Consider the following 16,735-nt stretch of genomic DNA (forward strand, 5'->3'; position numbering starts at 1 on the left):
CCTGGAGTCTTAGTGGAGCCAGCGCTGCAACCATACACTTCGTGAAGGTGCGAGGGGACACGCCAGACCGAACGGAAGAACCCGATATTGCTACACTTTTCCCCCTAAAAGCGAACCTCAGGATCTTCCTGTGTTGGGGAAGGATGGATATGTGGAAATACGTGTCCTTTATATATATGGTGACAAACCAGTCCTCGGACCTGATTTGACTCACAATGATAGGGATAGTTTTTATCTTGGATCTGAATCTCCCCAGAGAACAATTCAATACCCTGAGATCTATGATGGGGCGTAATCCTCCATCCTTCTTGGGAACTATGAAGTACAGTCTGTAGAATCTGGCCTCCCTCTCGTGAGGAGGAATACACTCTATGGCCTCCTTCACTAAGAGGGATTGAACTTCTAGTTTCATCACCTGACCCTGTATGCACCACCCCACTGAACCTTGGTAGACAGTACTCGAATTGAATTCTGTAACCTTTCTCGTACACAGGACCCATTGAGATATATTATGAAGATTCCTCTAAGCTTCTACATATTCTGCTAAGGGGACCAGTCTCTTGAGACAGACCTCTAACCTTTTTCGACCGTACACAGGACCCATTGAGATATATTGTGAAGATTCCTCTAAGCTTCTACATATTCTACTAAGGGGACCAGTCTCTCGAGACTGACCTCAGGTTGTAACAATCGGCCCTATTGGTCGAGTTTACATCAATAAAAAATGGTGTCAGATTTAACTGTGTGAGGTTGGGAGCGTTTAAAAAGATGAGATGACAACAGTTGTAAAGTGAATAAATAAATGTATTTACAATATTCAAAAAGGACTTAAAACAACGCAATAAAACTAGAAAAACTTTGTCTGTCTGCACCATACCATAAAACAGTACATAAGAATCCTAGCATGTTGCCAGTCCCAAAGTGAATGTGTGAAGTGTCCAATGGTGTATATACAAAAGCCCACAGTTGTGAAAATCCAATTAAAAGTGATGTGCTTGGCTGGAAAGGGAAGTCCTTAAAACAACTCCTCAATCCAGCTTGATGGTGCACCATGTGATCATTTTGACAAAGAGCTTGATTGTTTGCCATGTTGCCTCCTTTATGCTAGCTTACTTCCTGTATCCTGTCATGTGATCAGTCACATGACAGGCAAAATCAGACTTATTTAAAGACATACACACATTAAATCAAATAAGAGGAATAAAATGGCTAATAAAACATGTAAACTAATTAAAACTCAAATATATAAAACCATCATGATATATATATTGAGTGGTAAAACGTGTCCTGTGTGACTGTCACAGGGTGTCATGGGTAAAATAAGTTCCGTGCCCTGAAACGGCTGGCCGACGGGGAAAACTCGAACAATATTTTCTATGAGGGAGCAAACTTGATAGGGTCGCAACGAGACCAGGCAGACACTTCGATTTGCGTTCGCTGAAAACCGATGTGAACAGCAGTACACGAGGCGGAAGGAAGCAAACATTGATTTTCTGAGGGCGAGATGTTGCTGCTCCACCACTGGGGGGACCGCCCTCAACTTTTGTAGTTCTTTAATATAGTCGAGCCCGACCTCCCCGCTGTCATCCAAATGACTTTTTGGTACGTCTGCATGATGCCCATAGTGTGCAGGCATGCACCAGCCCGACCCGCAGCCATATATGCCTTACCCACCAATGCAGATGTTGTGCGACTGGGTTTGGTGAGCACCGTCGGAGCCTTAAGGGATGACGCAGCATCGAGTGAGAGATATGAAGCCAAAGTCTCTTCAACCTGGCACATCACACCGCTCTCTCAAGCCCAAGATGGAGGAATAGTCAGGCTCGACAATCTCGACGAGAACGGCTTCTTCCACGATCTCGACATCTCTGTGTCGACACCTCGGCAGACGTGAGTACCAAACCACAGGAAGCACGAGCCTGGCCTGTCTCATCGAACAAGGCCAGGCAGGAGTGGAGCGTTCTGAGTGGCAGCAGCTCACAGTTTGCACAGACAGCACCCTCGAGTGCTGCCCATGCATGCTCCGCTTTGAGGCACAAAACACACAGCAAGTGTATGTCTCCCTCTAGGATATACCGTGGACAAGGAGACGCACACTGCCTAAATTGACCTATGAGAAGCTAACACTGTTCTGTGACGGCTCCCCTTTGTAGCTTCCATGTTCGATGTCACGTGACGTCATGATCGAGATTGGACTAGTTCAATATGTACTTCAGACACTGTCATGCTGGAGGCATTCCCCAATGTGTCATTCCGATTCAGCGCGAGTTCCCTTGAAAGGGAATTTAAGTCTGAACACAGCATTTACAACTAATAAACACTAGTACACTAAATGCGCATGAAATGTCAAGTAGAGTAGTTAAGTTACAATAATGCTCACACAAACACACTTGCATGCATGTACACTCTCGCTCGCACAGACGCACATTCTCTCTCTCACACAATGTAAAAATGTGGGTGCATTTTTGATTACTCGCTACATCCACCATTTTACACTAGCGTGAGAAGCACATATACAATGAATGACGTCACAGAAACATCAGTAGGCTATAACTGATTATGTTCTTACTGCATTGATGCAGAAATGTCCACATCCACATCGCAACGCATCGTAGAAATGATTAATTTCAACACCCCTACTAAACATGCTTCATGAAGTTTTTGCACACTAACCACACAGACTAACCCATTTATTCCAAGATTTTTTTATTTTTCTCACATTAGAATAAGACAGGCAGTATCAGAAAGTGTTGATATAATTTTCACAAAATATAATGTAGATATAATTTCAATTTAAAAAAAAAAAAAAAAATCATGACCATTCCATACCATTAATGCAAAGAACAACAACAAGTAAAACTATTCCACATAATTAAAACTGAACAAACAAACTATTCAGAAAGATCACCAAGTGCTACTATCTTTTAATTCCCTCCAAAAAAGTTTGTTTCATTACTGTTCTTGGGGGTGGGATATAAATAAAAACCCCACATAGCAGTGTCAGTTTAAATTTAATGGTGGTATAATTTATATCCATTCCTCCTTTGGCACTGATTGACAACACATTTCCATAATCCTCACATTTCCTAAGTTTGTTCGGCTCTAGGCACAACATCCTGCTTTAGTCCTTTTCACCTCCATTGGCATCTCCAGGTCCACAGTTGAACTCTCTCCTTCACTCCTTTTCTTCAGGATGGAGGGAAGAACTAGATCAAAGAGGGTTTCAAACAAAACGTCCACATTGTAACCCGTTTTAGCACTTGTCTCAAAGCACATTCTCTCAGCAGGCAGACAGGCCTTCTCCTCCAGGCCTTTGTAGCGCAGCACGCGGCCATACAGAGCGACAGCGTCCTCTCTGCTGACTTGTTTGTGCTGGAGTGGAGTGGCGGGAGGAGTCGGACACATGACCACAGACTGGGGTTTGTCCCCTTGCTCACTCTCTGTGTCTGGCCCTTGAGCGAGAGTGTCGGTAAGGTCTGCTTTGTTACCCACTATGGCAAATATGCAGTCAGTGTTGGCAGTGTCAGTCAGGGACAGGAAGCGGTTCTCCAGCTCAGCCAGGCTCTGCCAGTTGGTAACGTCATAGGTGAGGATGACTGCAGCCGCGCCACGGCAGTACATGGAGCCCAGACCATGGAACTGCTCTCGACCTGCACAGAGCAAACATGTCAGTCAGTATTCATTTGAAGAATTTACAATTTACTGTTTAAACTGAGTACTTGTACACTAGTTTTCCATGGCAAAAAATATACTTTTTACTCCTTACAATTTTCACTTATACCTTCCAAATACATACACATTTTTTTTTTTTAATTAATACTTTATTTAGCAAGGATGCATTCAGTTGATCAAAAGTGATAGTAAAGGAATTTACATTGCCACAAAACATTCTGTTACAAAAAAAAACAAAAACATTCTAGCTCAAATAATTCTAAAAATAAAAATAAAATGTATCACAGTTTCCATATTAAGCAGCACAACTGTTTTCAACAATGATATAATAAGAAGGAATATTTCTTGAGCGGCAAATCAGCATATTAGAATGATTTCTGAAGGATCATGTGACACTGAAGACCGGAGTAATGAAGCTTTGCATCACAGGAATAAACTACATTTAAAAAAAAAAAGACAATAATAATAAGTTGTAATACTATTTCACAATATTATTGATTTTAACTGTATTTTGTTATTTATTCTATTAAATAAATGCAGCCTTTGCGAGCATAAAGGCAGGAACACACCAAGCCGACGGCTGACCGGGCGGTTTTTCTTTGTCGGCCAACTAAGTTTTCTCAGTGTGTTCCACACCGTCGGCTGAAGTTGGTCCTCGTCAGCTTTTTTTCGACCGTTTCAACATGTTGAATCGGCGTCGCAGCTCGTCGGTCCATCGGGCCATCTGATCATTCTGATTGGCTGTTCAGCTACTGCCACCTGCTGGTACGGAAAGGCATTTCATCTTATGCAGGCGCAGAACTGACGTGCTACTTGGCGGTCGGCTGTCGAGCGTTGGTTTGGTGTGTCAGGCCAACTTTGGACCCAGACGCTGCCGACGTGAGCCAACCCCGCAGTCTGCTTTCATCGCCACTGGTTAGTTGGCTTGGTTCGTTCCTGCCTTAAGATATATTATATATATATATATATATATATATATATATATATATATATATATATATATATATGGACAAAAGTATTGAAAAAAGACCTCTTAATTATTGAATTCAGGTTATTCAGTAAAGACTTATTGCCACAGGTGTATAAAATCAAACACCTAGCCATGCAGTCTGCATTTACAAACATTTGTGTTTGTAACATTTGGTCCGAAGAGCTCAGTGAATTCAAGTGTGGTACTGTAAAAAAAAAAAAAAAGGCACGTTTGCAATAAGTCCATTTGTGAAATTTAAAGTCACATGTAAAGTCACAGAACGGGGTCATCGAGTGCTGAGATGGTGCGTAAAAGTCGCCAACACATCACCAAGTACAATGGCAAGCGTCGCCAGGGGACTCTGGAGCAGTGAAAACGTGTTCTGTGGAGTGATGAATTACACTTCTCTATTTGGAAGTCTGATGGGCGAATTTAGATTTGACAGATGCCAGGAAAACGTTACCTATCTGACTGCATTGTGCCATACCATAATGGTACGGGGCTGTTTTTCAGGGGTTGGGCTAGACCCCTTACTTCCAGTGAAAGGAAAACTTAATGCTTCAGCATACCAAGACATTTTGAAAAATAACTTTGTGGGAATAGTTTGGAGAAAGCCATTTTCTATTCCAGCAGGACTGTGTCCCAGTGCACAAAGCAAGGTCCTTAAAGACATTGGATGAATATGGTGTGTAAGAACTTGACTGTTCGTCACAGAGCTCTGACCTCAAACCCATAGGAAGCCTTTGAGATGAACTGGAACAGAGATTGCGAGCCAGGCCTTCTTGTCCAACATCAGTGCCTGATCTCACAAATGCTCTATTAGAGGAAAAGGCTCTTGTAGAAACCCTTTCCATAAGAGTTGAAGCGGTTGTAGCTGCAAAGGGGGGAATAACTCCATATTAAAGTCTAAGTATGTAGAATGCAATGTCATTACAATCCCTGTTGGTGTAATGGTCATGTGTCCCATTGTCTCAGCCTCAGGCTGACATTGGCTGAACATCTGATGCATATGGCACACTTAACTGGGAACACTTCAGGATTTTCAAAGTCATCATCTGGTTGGTAGAATTCTACAGGATGTCCGGGAGACGTGTGTGTCTCGTTCTTTAACGGTCCGCCTGGAAACAAATGCCGTGACACCAAAACTCCTCATGGAAGAAGAACACTGTCGTGTTCACAACTGTGACAATGAGCGTTTACCAGGATCAACTAAACACATGTGCAGTATGTGAAGTTCTGAAATCCTTGACCAATGAAAGCTGTGATAGAGTCCAGACAAGTAGGCATCCCCATACTTTTGCCCATATATTCTTACTACATATTTTTTATAATCAGCCTAACAAGCCAATCAAATAATTTTATTTTCATAAAAAAAAGCCTATGAAATCAGTTACAGTGTAAAATGTATTTGGCCACAACTATAGTAATTTGTATTTTGGGGCATCATTAACAATGCACTGATTTAGGCAGCGCCGCCCCTTTAATTCGCGTGCTCCCTGCCACATGAGCTGTCGACTACATTACAGCGCATTTACAAAGTTCACACAGCTAATATAACCCTTAAATGGATCTTTACAAGATGTTCGTCATGCATGCTGTATGCATGCTTTGAATTATGTGAGTAAAGTATTTATTTGGATGTTAACGTTTTATTCTGAGTGAATTTGATGCTGCCCTCCGTGGCTAACGGCTAACGCTACACTGTTGGAGAGATTTATTAAGAATGAAGTTGTGTTTATGAATTATACAGACTGCAAGTGTTTAAAAATGAAAATAACGACGGCTCTTGTCTCCGTGAATACAGTAAGAAACAATGGTAACTTTAACCACATTTAACAGTACATTAGCAACATGCTAACAAAACATTTAGAAAGACAATTTACAAACATCACTAAAAATATCATGATATCATGGATCATGTCAGTTATTATTGCTCCATCTGCCATTTTTTACTATTGTTCTTGCTTGCTTACCTAGTCTGTTGATTCACCTGTGCACATGCAGACGTTAATACTGGCTGCCCTTGTCTAATGCCTTTTATAATGTTGGGAACATGGGCTGGCATATGCAAATATTGGGGCGTTCACCCTGACTGTTACGTAACAGTCGGTGTTATGTTGAGATTTCGCCTGTTCTTCGGAGTTCGTTTAAACAAATGAGATTTATATAAGAAGGAGGAAACAATGGAGTTTGAGACTCAATGTATGTGTTTTTCATGTACTGAACTCTTGTTATTTAACTATGCTGAGGTAAATTCAATTTTTGAATCTAGGTGCCCTTTAATGTTACTATTTACAACCCTGTCGATGAGGATTCAACAGTACAAAGGTAAAAAGAATTAAACAATAACCTTAATAGTTCTGAGGGGATATATCTACTTAGTTAAAGAAATAAAAAGTTCTAGACTGGGGAATAAAACAACCAAACAAAAAAAAACTTCACTTTCTCTTTTCACTTTCTCCTTTAAAAAAAGAAAGCCAAAGGTTGTCAGTCATGATACTGAGAGCTTTAACAGCAGAAATACAAGAGCTTATTGTTGTAAAAATATGCAGTGGTCTTCAACTAACTTGGCTTCTACTGTCTGAAGGATGTGAGAGAGAGCTTTGTTCCTTATTCTCATGCATCTCATACACCAAAAATGTGTAAAATAATACCTCTAGTGCAGATTAAACTTCTAATACTTACAGAGCACGGCTCATTTTAATTTTACAATACTTGCATACCATCAAAACAAGCTCAATGGTTACATCATAAGGACATGAATTTACATTACCATTTGAGACTAATGGTGCGTTCACACCGGACGCGAATGAAGCGGTAAGCGCGAGTGATTTACATGTTAAGTCAATGCAAAGACGCGAATTGACATCCTGCGGCGCGATTCGCGCGAATGAAGCGGCGCGAATGACGCGATTCGCGCGAATGACGCGGCGCGAATTGAGCGATTCGCGCGAATGACGCGATTCGCGCGAATCGCGCAAGTTGAAAAATCTGAACTTTGGCGAATTTCCGCGCCGCGTTAACCAATCGGGAGCTTGCTCTAGTAGTGACGTGACGTAGCGAGCTGAGGCAGAAATTCGAAACAACAATGGAGGACAAAATCATCGTCGCTGTACATCTTCATACATTTATAGAAACAGAAATAAAAAGGATCGTGTTTGAAAGAAAGTGAGTGAGGAGGTCGGACAATCTGATAAGTTGTAAAAAACGGTCTTTACTCAATTTGAGCTATATATATACATATATATAAATACATATTAAGACTACAAGCCAACTAAAGACGACCAATTGAGCTTATTCACTGTAATTTACAATTATTTCCCCACTGACAAGTTGTGTTTATTCAGAGGAAGTGTGCAGAAAGCAGTGGGAGAGTCTGGGACACATAAAGGAGCGGGAGAGCCCCTCTCATGACGCGAATTCGCGTCTGTTGTGAAGGGATTTTCACGCGCGAATGAAGCGAATGTCACGCGCGAATGAAGCGAGTAAACTCAAAATGTTCAAGCGTCCAACTACGCGCCAATAGCGCGATTTATTCGCGCAAGTCGCGTCTGGTGTGAACACAGCATCAATGTTCACAGTAGGGATGCTTCGATCAAGATTTTTGCAGCCGATATAACTACAGATTTCTTGTCATCATGATTGGCCAATACCGTTCATTCAAGTGATATGTAAGCCATCTGTTTTTTTCTGTGTTTTTAGAGGCTTTTTTTTCCAGATAAAGGAATACCACAGACGTTGTCTTGGTTATATAATTTACAATAATGTTGTAGGCCTATTATGTTGTTTTAATTAAGAAATAATAATAATAATAATAAAAAAAGCACTCCGTGACATTATTCTGAAGTTTTTCCTCTATTCTGAAATTATAAACTCTGTCAAAACTCACCGAGCAGGTAAACCCAGTTACAGCAGAATTGTGATCTTCATCATGGCACTGCATAACCTTCCAATAAGTCCATAGAAATGTTTTGCATTTGATGCAAGTAGATTAAAACAGTCAGTATCATACCTTCTGTATCTTACTTGTTCAGTTGTATGATGTCAGTGAGTCAACATTAAACCATTAGTTTAACTAACCTGCTTAAAAACATTTCCCTTTCTGACATTCACTACGATGTGTGTTGTAACTACAGTGTGGGGGATCATCCTTGAGAGCCCTAATCACCTCTGAATAAAGCCAGGTTCACACTGCGATTTTGGCTATTTTGGTGGTCTGAGACAAATTTTGAGAGTCCTAAAAGATTCCTGTAATCCTAGGCTAAAATCTGTAGTCTTTGATCGCTAGTTTGACATGTTCACCGACAGCCGGTTAATGACCGTTGCAATCCAATTTTTCCTCCGGTGAAATTCTGGCAGTGTCAGAAGATTAGGCGCTCAGTCCTGCAGTGTGACTTCTCCTACGACAAACGTCAAATTGTCTTTGTTTTTTCAAGACAAGCTGTGATCAAAATGAACACTAGAAATGTCTTTGTTAGCCACCATTTCAGTCCTGTGTGTAATGTAGGTCAGAGTCACCGAACATGTGTGGGTTGATGATGTGAAACTCCTGAAGAGTTTTCATGTGTGTGTCGTGTCCATTTTTTAACGTGTTCTGACTGTCGTATAGTCTGACATAAATGACGGCTGAGATCCCACAATGTAACATGAGGATCATGTTCGTACAGTCTGACAAGCAACAATAGTAAAGGACTGTTATAAATCGCACAGTTTGCGCCCGACTTAAATCAAAAAAGCAAATGAAATGCGAATGAAGTTGGCGTGCAAGGCCACGCGCAAGCATATGGGTATTTAAGGCCAGCCACGTGCAAAACGCACATCAATCTTATTCTTCGGAGCTGAAACTTCATGTCTCCTGTGAGCAACGCCATTCACCTCATTTGCTGCTGGAAATAGGGCACATTCACTGGTCTCTCACCAGTGTACAGATAAGTGCAAGAGCTTCCCCTAGGTGCTTCAGCAGCTTCTGAAAGACAAAATTTCCCTTTTAATGAGCAAATTTCCCTAAAAGAGCACTTACACAACAGTTTGCGTCTTTTTAAAGATGCTGTGCTGTCTGTGTTAAGCTGGATTTGGGTGATATCACTCTCCCTTGGACGGGCACGATTGCTGTCTCGTGGGTGGCTTATGCTCTCACTATGAGTGACATTGCGGTCACGATTCACGCTTCCCGCCGTGGGACCGCAAGTCTCTTCAGTAGCTCCCCGTCCTGGTCCTTCTACCCACAGGTATGAAGCCTCGGCGGCAAGTGCTGTTGGCGATCTGAGAATTTTAATGGCAGTGTCTTCAACGGGTAAATCCCTGCAAGCCTCCCATTCCCCAGCACACTCAGTTCCTCCGTTTAAATCTCTAGATGATTTATGCGGTTCACTTGTGAGTCTGCTTAATCTATAGAGCTCGCAGGGATGACGAGCTGTCAATCACAGCATCAGAGGGTGGGGTTATGCCTCTTGAAGCAGATGACTCGGTTGAGCTTTCACTTTTGAATGTGACAGCTCAGTCTGGGGCTGACGCTGAATTGGCAGCCATGCTTTCCCAAGCTGCTGCGTGCATGGGCTTGAGTGTGCTTAGGTGCCTCGCTCGAGTGCTCGTGGTCAGAGGATTATTTTATGGGGGTGAAGCGCTGTACTTTGCAGTGCTCCTCCCCAATTTTATTTTCCTGGATGTGCACAAGGAAATCACGAAGTTGTGGAAGACCAAAACAAACATATAAATAAATAAAAATTCTGTCAGAACATACCTCAGTGGTTCCTCCACTCTCACTACCCTCAGGCCAAAGCATTAAAAGATCTGGGTAGTTCTGACCCAGTGGTTGCAGGAACTGCGTTTAGCAGTCACTTGTGCCCTTCAGGCTACAAAGGGTGCAGCGCAGGCCCTGGGTCAGACAATGTCCACAATTGTGGTCCAGCAGCACTACCTATGGTTTAACCTTGCAGAGATGAAGGATCCTGAGAAAGTTTGCTTTCTCAACTTCCCCATCTCAGCAGTTCTCGACAGTGAAGAAACTGATGAAAGGTGCTTTGGGTTGGATTTGCTTCGGGTTGGATTTGCTTCCAAGGAAGCCAAACCCCCAGGCTCTCCCACCCCATCTGTGGGCCAGTAGCCAGACCTTAGTGGTCTTCTCGCAGCAGGCCCTCGTAAGGCTTCGAAGCGGTCCTGAGACGGGCAACCCGGGGACAGAGTGGTTGTGGCAACACCGGACGATCACAAAAGAGCAGTTTTCTCTCTCCCTGGGTCAAATTCCTTCTCATGGTGTGCTTGGCCCTCATTAGTGTAATGGCAGCACACAAAGTCTGAACCAGGACCCCAGTGGACGCGACTCCCTCACCTTCCCGCGCTCTGATGCCTGATGTTTTCCACTGCACCTCTGCCACTGTGGCCCCCTCGGACCAAGGTCAAGTGCACCACGTCACGGGTTTTTTCAGGACGCAGTGCCTCCCTACGTGACGGACCTTGCTCCACCTCACCATGGATATCGTCCCTTTAGTACCGCTCGTGCAGGGCTCGGGCGCATGGCTACCGCTCCCCAGCCTGTCATGCTGGTTGGTCAGGACAATCCGGCTCGGTTATGTGATTCAGTTCGCCAGCTGTCTGCCTGGGTACAGTGGTGTTCTCCTTACCTCAGTTCGAGACTGTCCTGCGGCAGGAGATCGCGAACATTCTGTTAAGGAAGCGGTAGAGCCTGTCCCCCCAGCTGAAAAGGGGTTCTACAGCCCTTACTTCATTGTACCCAAGAAGGGTGGTGACCTGAGACCAATTCTTAATTGATGAGCTTTGATTTGGGCCCTTCTTTGGCTTCAGTTCAAAATGCTCACAGTCTGACGCATGCTCACGTGTCCATTATCAGGATTGGTTCGCGGCAATAGACCTAAAGGATGCGTACTTTAATGTATTAATTAGAAAGTTTCTTCGGTTCACCGTCGAATTACACACATCACCGAGATGCTACCTTGGCTCCTTAGAACAAAACTGAAGTGCATTTTGGTTACCATACGTAACCAAGACGTTTTTTTTTCAACATGCAAGGTTTTAAATTACATAAATTTAATTTTGAGTGCCACTTTACACTTTCACATTTTTAAGGCTCAATCGTCGAGAAATGTCACTTGGGCAACTTCGGGTAAGTTGGGTAACTACACTTCAGAGATAAATGTATTGATTCAATGCAATGAACAGCGCTGACGCCAGTCATGGGAAATCCACTTAAATGTTGAAAGGATACTACAACAAAGATATCGCTTTCATCTTCTGACAACTAATGGCAAACAGATTTTTTCATGAATATATAACTTGACCTGATGAAGGACAGATGCAGGTAATCACGTGCTCAGTTTTCCTATCTGCTCTGCGCGCGCGTGTGTGTGTGTGTGTGTGTTTGTGTGTGTGAAGGAGGAGCTGCTTGAGCCTCACCTCAGAAACAGAGAGGAGATGACAGAGCCAGTGAATCAGGTTCGTTGTATTAAATCCTTTAGCCAATGACTAACTTTATAAAATAAATAATGTTTTAAATAAAAAATGTCCAATAGAGAAATATGCAATGATGGTAAAACCTATGGGTAAAACTAAGTAAAGCTTTAAATATTAAACTAAAACCGCCAGTAGGTGGCAGTAAGTCACTGTTTTTATGAGTGAGTCATCGAGTCATTCATTCATTAATGAAGCAAGTGGCTGTGAATGAATCATTGAATCATTGACTCTCACGATTCGTTCTCTCACTAAATCGGCATCACCTGCTTTCAAATGGAGCGGCATTTAATAGACAGAGCCGTAGTTCACTGACAAGCTACGCAATATCACGTTCATATCGCAGATGAATCGCCTTCGATAATGAACGCGATATTGCGTGGCTTGTCAGTGAACTACGGCTCTGTCTATTAAATGCCGCTCCATTTGAAAGCAGGTGATGGCGATTTAGTGAGAGAACGAATCGTGAGAGTCAATGATTCAATGATTCATTCACAGCCACTTGCTTCATTAATGAATGAATGACTCGATGACTCACTCATAAAAACAGTGACTTACTGCCACCTACTGGCGGTTTTAGTTTAATATTTAAAGCTTTACTTAGTTTTACCCATAGGTTTTACCATCATTGCATATTTCTCTATTGGACATTTTTTATTTAAAACATTATTTATTTTATAAAGTTATTCATAAAGCTAAAAAAAAAAAAAAATGCACTGGAAAATCAATTTAGGGGGAAAATATTGTCCCTTAAATGGTAAAGGTGTGACTGCAGTCGAAGTGGAAGAGAGGGGGTACGCAGAAGGATGGTAATCCCTTCAGGTGGTACTCCAAGCTAAAAAGTTTGGGAACCACTGCTATATAGAACATGCTTTTTTTAGCGGCCGTGAAGTTATTACTTATTCAAAATAAGTACCACCTCAAGAGAACATGTGATTTCAGATGCAGTCGAATGTGATTACCAGCCGATATCGATCTTCAGCCAACTGGAGCATCCCTAGTTCATTGTGCACAAAAAAAAAAATTGTACATATTTTAACAACTCAAAACTCCCTCCTCAGTGGAACTAAGCTGCAAATCAGCACATCTGAGACTTATGCAACTTTAAGTGTGACGTCATAGAATACATTTCACATTTACATTTGAACTGGTCCGCTGATAGACACCTGCTTTCAAATTCTCCCATGTGTATCTGTGTAAGCGCTCAGTACTACCATATATATACACACAAGCATGCATCGTGGTGAACAGCGTTGGCCAATACTGAGCTGGCGTTCGGACGTAAACACTGAAGTGCTGAACTGCGTTCACTGCATCAACTGCATACAAGACTGACAGGGTAGAAAAGAAATTGTTGAATAAAGTCATTATTTTTGTTTTGTTTTTGTGCACAAAATGTATTCTTGTCGCTTCATAACATTAAGGTTGAAACACTGTAGTCTTGTTGACTATTTTAATGACTTTTTTACTGATTTCCTAGACCTTGAATGATGGTAATAACGTTGCTTTCTATGGGGGATTTCATCAAAAATATCTTAATTTGTGATCTGAAGATGAACAACGGTCGTTATGGGTGTGGAACGAGGGTGAGTAATTAATGACATAAATTTCATTTTTGGGTGAACTAACCCTTTAAATGCTTAGTTATATGATAAAAGCTCTGTAGTTTTTATTGTAAGGGCCAAAACATATAATGCAATAAAAATAAATGTACCTCAAAAGCCTGTTGTATCATATTTGATACATTGTAACAATTTTTTTCTAAAATATATATGTATGAATAATCAAGTAACCTAAGTTACTTCAGTCCAGTAAATATTTATCTTGAAATATTAATAACAATATGAAATATTAATAACAATAACAACATTTTTAGGATTATACTAAAATTACTTTTAATTCATAAAAACAATCAGAGGGCAGAAGCAATGTTTTGATCATGCTGGTATTTTAGAGGCAGAAATGAATGTATTAAATATAATACAATAGGCTTTACAGGGTTAAAGGCTTGAAACATAAAAAAGAAGTAAAGCATGTAGATCATCATGTGAGCAAAATGATGGTGTCTTTTTGCTCACATGATGATCTGTATGCTTTACTTTTTCTTGTAAATTTAGGTTGTTGATTATTTTTCCATTAAACACAAATAGATCCACACACACACATTTAGAAAAACTGAGAAAAGTACGGTTTCATAACTTGATAGTGAATGTCTTTCGTTCCTTGATCCTAGACCCCCACCCCTGAGAAACAACTGTGTGACCAGTGAAACCTTTAGTTTCCACACACACAGATTCAATACACTCATCTGACTAGCACACAAGCATGTGACTTTTTGCCAGATAAGAGACCACAAAAACAGCACTACACGGGGTCATTTGTCATCTGAACAGAGTAAAATTCCACAGGAAATGAGATAGATAGATAGATAGATAGATAGATAGATAGATAGATAGATAGATAGATAGATAGATAGATAGATAGATAGATAGATACCTTAAGAATGACATTATTATACAAAATACTTGTTAAATAAGTGTTTTTATTGGGTGAAGTGTTCAAACATTGACCATTGACCAAGTTATTTATCTTCTGGTTTACTTATTTACTTTTTTTTTGTGTGTGTGAACTTCACCCATGACATAGCCAGTTCTTAAATATCTGAATAAGGAACAAAAAGTGCTGACATTTACGAAATAAAACAAGGCCGTCGCTGTGAGAAAGCAGTTTTGAGCTGTAAATCAGAATGTAACAACAAATAAAGAAACTCACATTAAAAAAAGGTAACAAAACAAGATATGATTGAAATCACTTTAACCTAACATTTATTTAGTTAGAAGTTCAGCTGACTTGGTTGGTATTCTTTTATATGAAAAACAGCTTTTGCAAAACACACTGTAATAACGTGTTCATGTATTTTGAGCTCTGTTTTACTAAATAAAGTGTAAAAGTAGCCAACCTGCAGTGTCCCATATGGATATGTTGTAGGGTCCCCACTGTTTGAGAAAGAACGCCCCTCCGACTGTGCTTATAGTGTCCTTAAATTTCCTCTCCGTGTATCTGTGGAGGAGAGAAGTCTTTCCTACGTTCATGTCCCCCAGAATGACGACTTTCACGTCGGGTTTCTTGGTCCTTGTGGCTTGAGGCATGTCTCCAAACACATGCCACTCACGCACACTCAACTCTTACAGGTAAAATCACCACATAAACAATCCAGAGGACGGGCTATCGCAGCCTGCGATTTAAAGTGCATAATCTTATTACGTCCTCCGTACAAAGCTTGGTGAAATAAATCCCATCAGTGTGGGTTAAGTCAGAAAATTCAATAGCAAGTTTTAAAAAATAAAATGAGTAACGACTGCGATTTTCTAACTACAGAACTTTCAAGTTGGGTTTAGTGGTAGTGTTGTCCGATTCGCCAATGAATCATTCTATTGAGTAAAGATTCGTTCAAGAATCGGACTGAATCAATCCGAGCTCTTCTCGAGCAAAAACAACAAGCTCCCAGTTTAAATGTTTTTTTAATTATTTATTTATTATTATTGTTTAATGTAAATGCTAATTATATGTTTTTATAATCTTAATGATGGCTGTAACATAATTTAAAAAAAAAATACAATAAATGTACTTATTAATAAAACGTAATCAAATGTTATTTTTTTACAATAGCCAGGTGGTATATATGAAGACAGTTTTAATGAAAACTAAATAAAATAACTAAAATAAATTAAATAAATATACAAGTAATAATAATAATAATAATAATAATAATAAAACATAGATGGAAACTTTGAAATGTTACATACACTGTACAATTTTACAGCTTTCTTGTTTTTCATATTATAAATTGTCTTCAGGTATTGCTTAACTTCTGATTTCAAAAGTTTATGATCACCATGATTTGATGTATACTAAATGCTGGCAACAGACATAGCAAATTAATCAAATATTCCTAACATTTCAGTGCATACTTGGATGCAGGGACCATGCCTGTGTCTCAATTTGCATAATATCCATCCTAAATACTATGTGATATTAGTAATATTCAACACTATTTAGGGCGGGTAGGGTGGATAGTAAGCACATTGGGATGCAGGGCATGTGATGAATTACGTCCTGACGTAAATAAATCACTTGAATCACTTTTGTAACCTGTTCTTGATTGTAGCTATTCACAAATATTTTTGTTGGATGTTTCTAATTTCATTTCCAGGTTGTTTGGAGCATGTATACAAATTGATCTGTGATGTAGTATTTTATTTTTGTACAGGACAATGTTGACGATATGCTTCCTTATAAAACGTTTTATTTTACTTGGAAAATATCACATTCATGTGAAAATATGGACTAAAGCTAAGCCAAACTTTGAACATTATATAAAAGAAAGTAAACAATATGGTATACATTAGACAAAATTAAGAACAAAAAAGCAAGAAAGACCTATGAAGCTTTTTGTTACTTTAAATTGTTGTAAATTTACCCCTGGCATGACCTAGTTTACTTTACATATTCTTATCTATGTTTATTTGTTATCTACTTGTTGTGAGTTGTATATGCCTTTACAAATCTTTGATTTTTTATTTTTTTTTGCATTAAAGGTTTCACTTTCAAATTAAAATATCCTGATAA

General features: G+C 40.2%; 1 protein-coding gene across 1 annotated transcript; it reads right to left on the bottom strand.

Annotated features, from left to right (window-relative positions):
- Positions 1-2,699: 2,699 nt before the first annotated feature.
- rab20 (RAB20, member RAS oncogene family) lies at positions 2,700-15,520 on the bottom strand. Its single transcript, XM_067409387.1, has 2 exons — positions 15,066-15,520; positions 2,700-3,650 (listed from the first exon to the last, which is right to left on the bottom strand). Exons 1-2 carry the CDS (start codon positions 15,253-15,255, stop codon positions 3,103-3,105), a joined length of 738 nt encoding a protein of 245 aa, XP_067265488.1. The 5' UTR covers positions 15,256-15,520; the 3' UTR covers positions 2,700-3,102.
- Between the last annotated feature and the right edge of the window lie 1,215 nt (positions 15,521-16,735).

Source organism: Chanodichthys erythropterus, chromosome 14 (assembly GCF_024489055.1).
Source record: "Chanodichthys erythropterus isolate Z2021 chromosome 14, ASM2448905v1, whole genome shotgun sequence".
Classification (NCBI taxonomy): domain Eukaryota; kingdom Metazoa; phylum Chordata; class Actinopteri; order Cypriniformes; family Xenocyprididae; genus Chanodichthys; species Chanodichthys erythropterus.

Excerpts from the sequence above, each read along its gene's own strand:
- rab20 (XM_067409387.1), bottom strand. The coding sequence starts at position 15,255 with ATGCCTCAAGCCACAAGGACCAAGAAACCCGACGTGAAAGTCGTCATT. Across the intron at positions 3,651-15,065 it reads ATCCATATGGGACACTGCAG|GTCGAGAGCAGTTCCATGGT; the intron begins GTTGGCTACTTT and ends TGCTCTGTGCAG.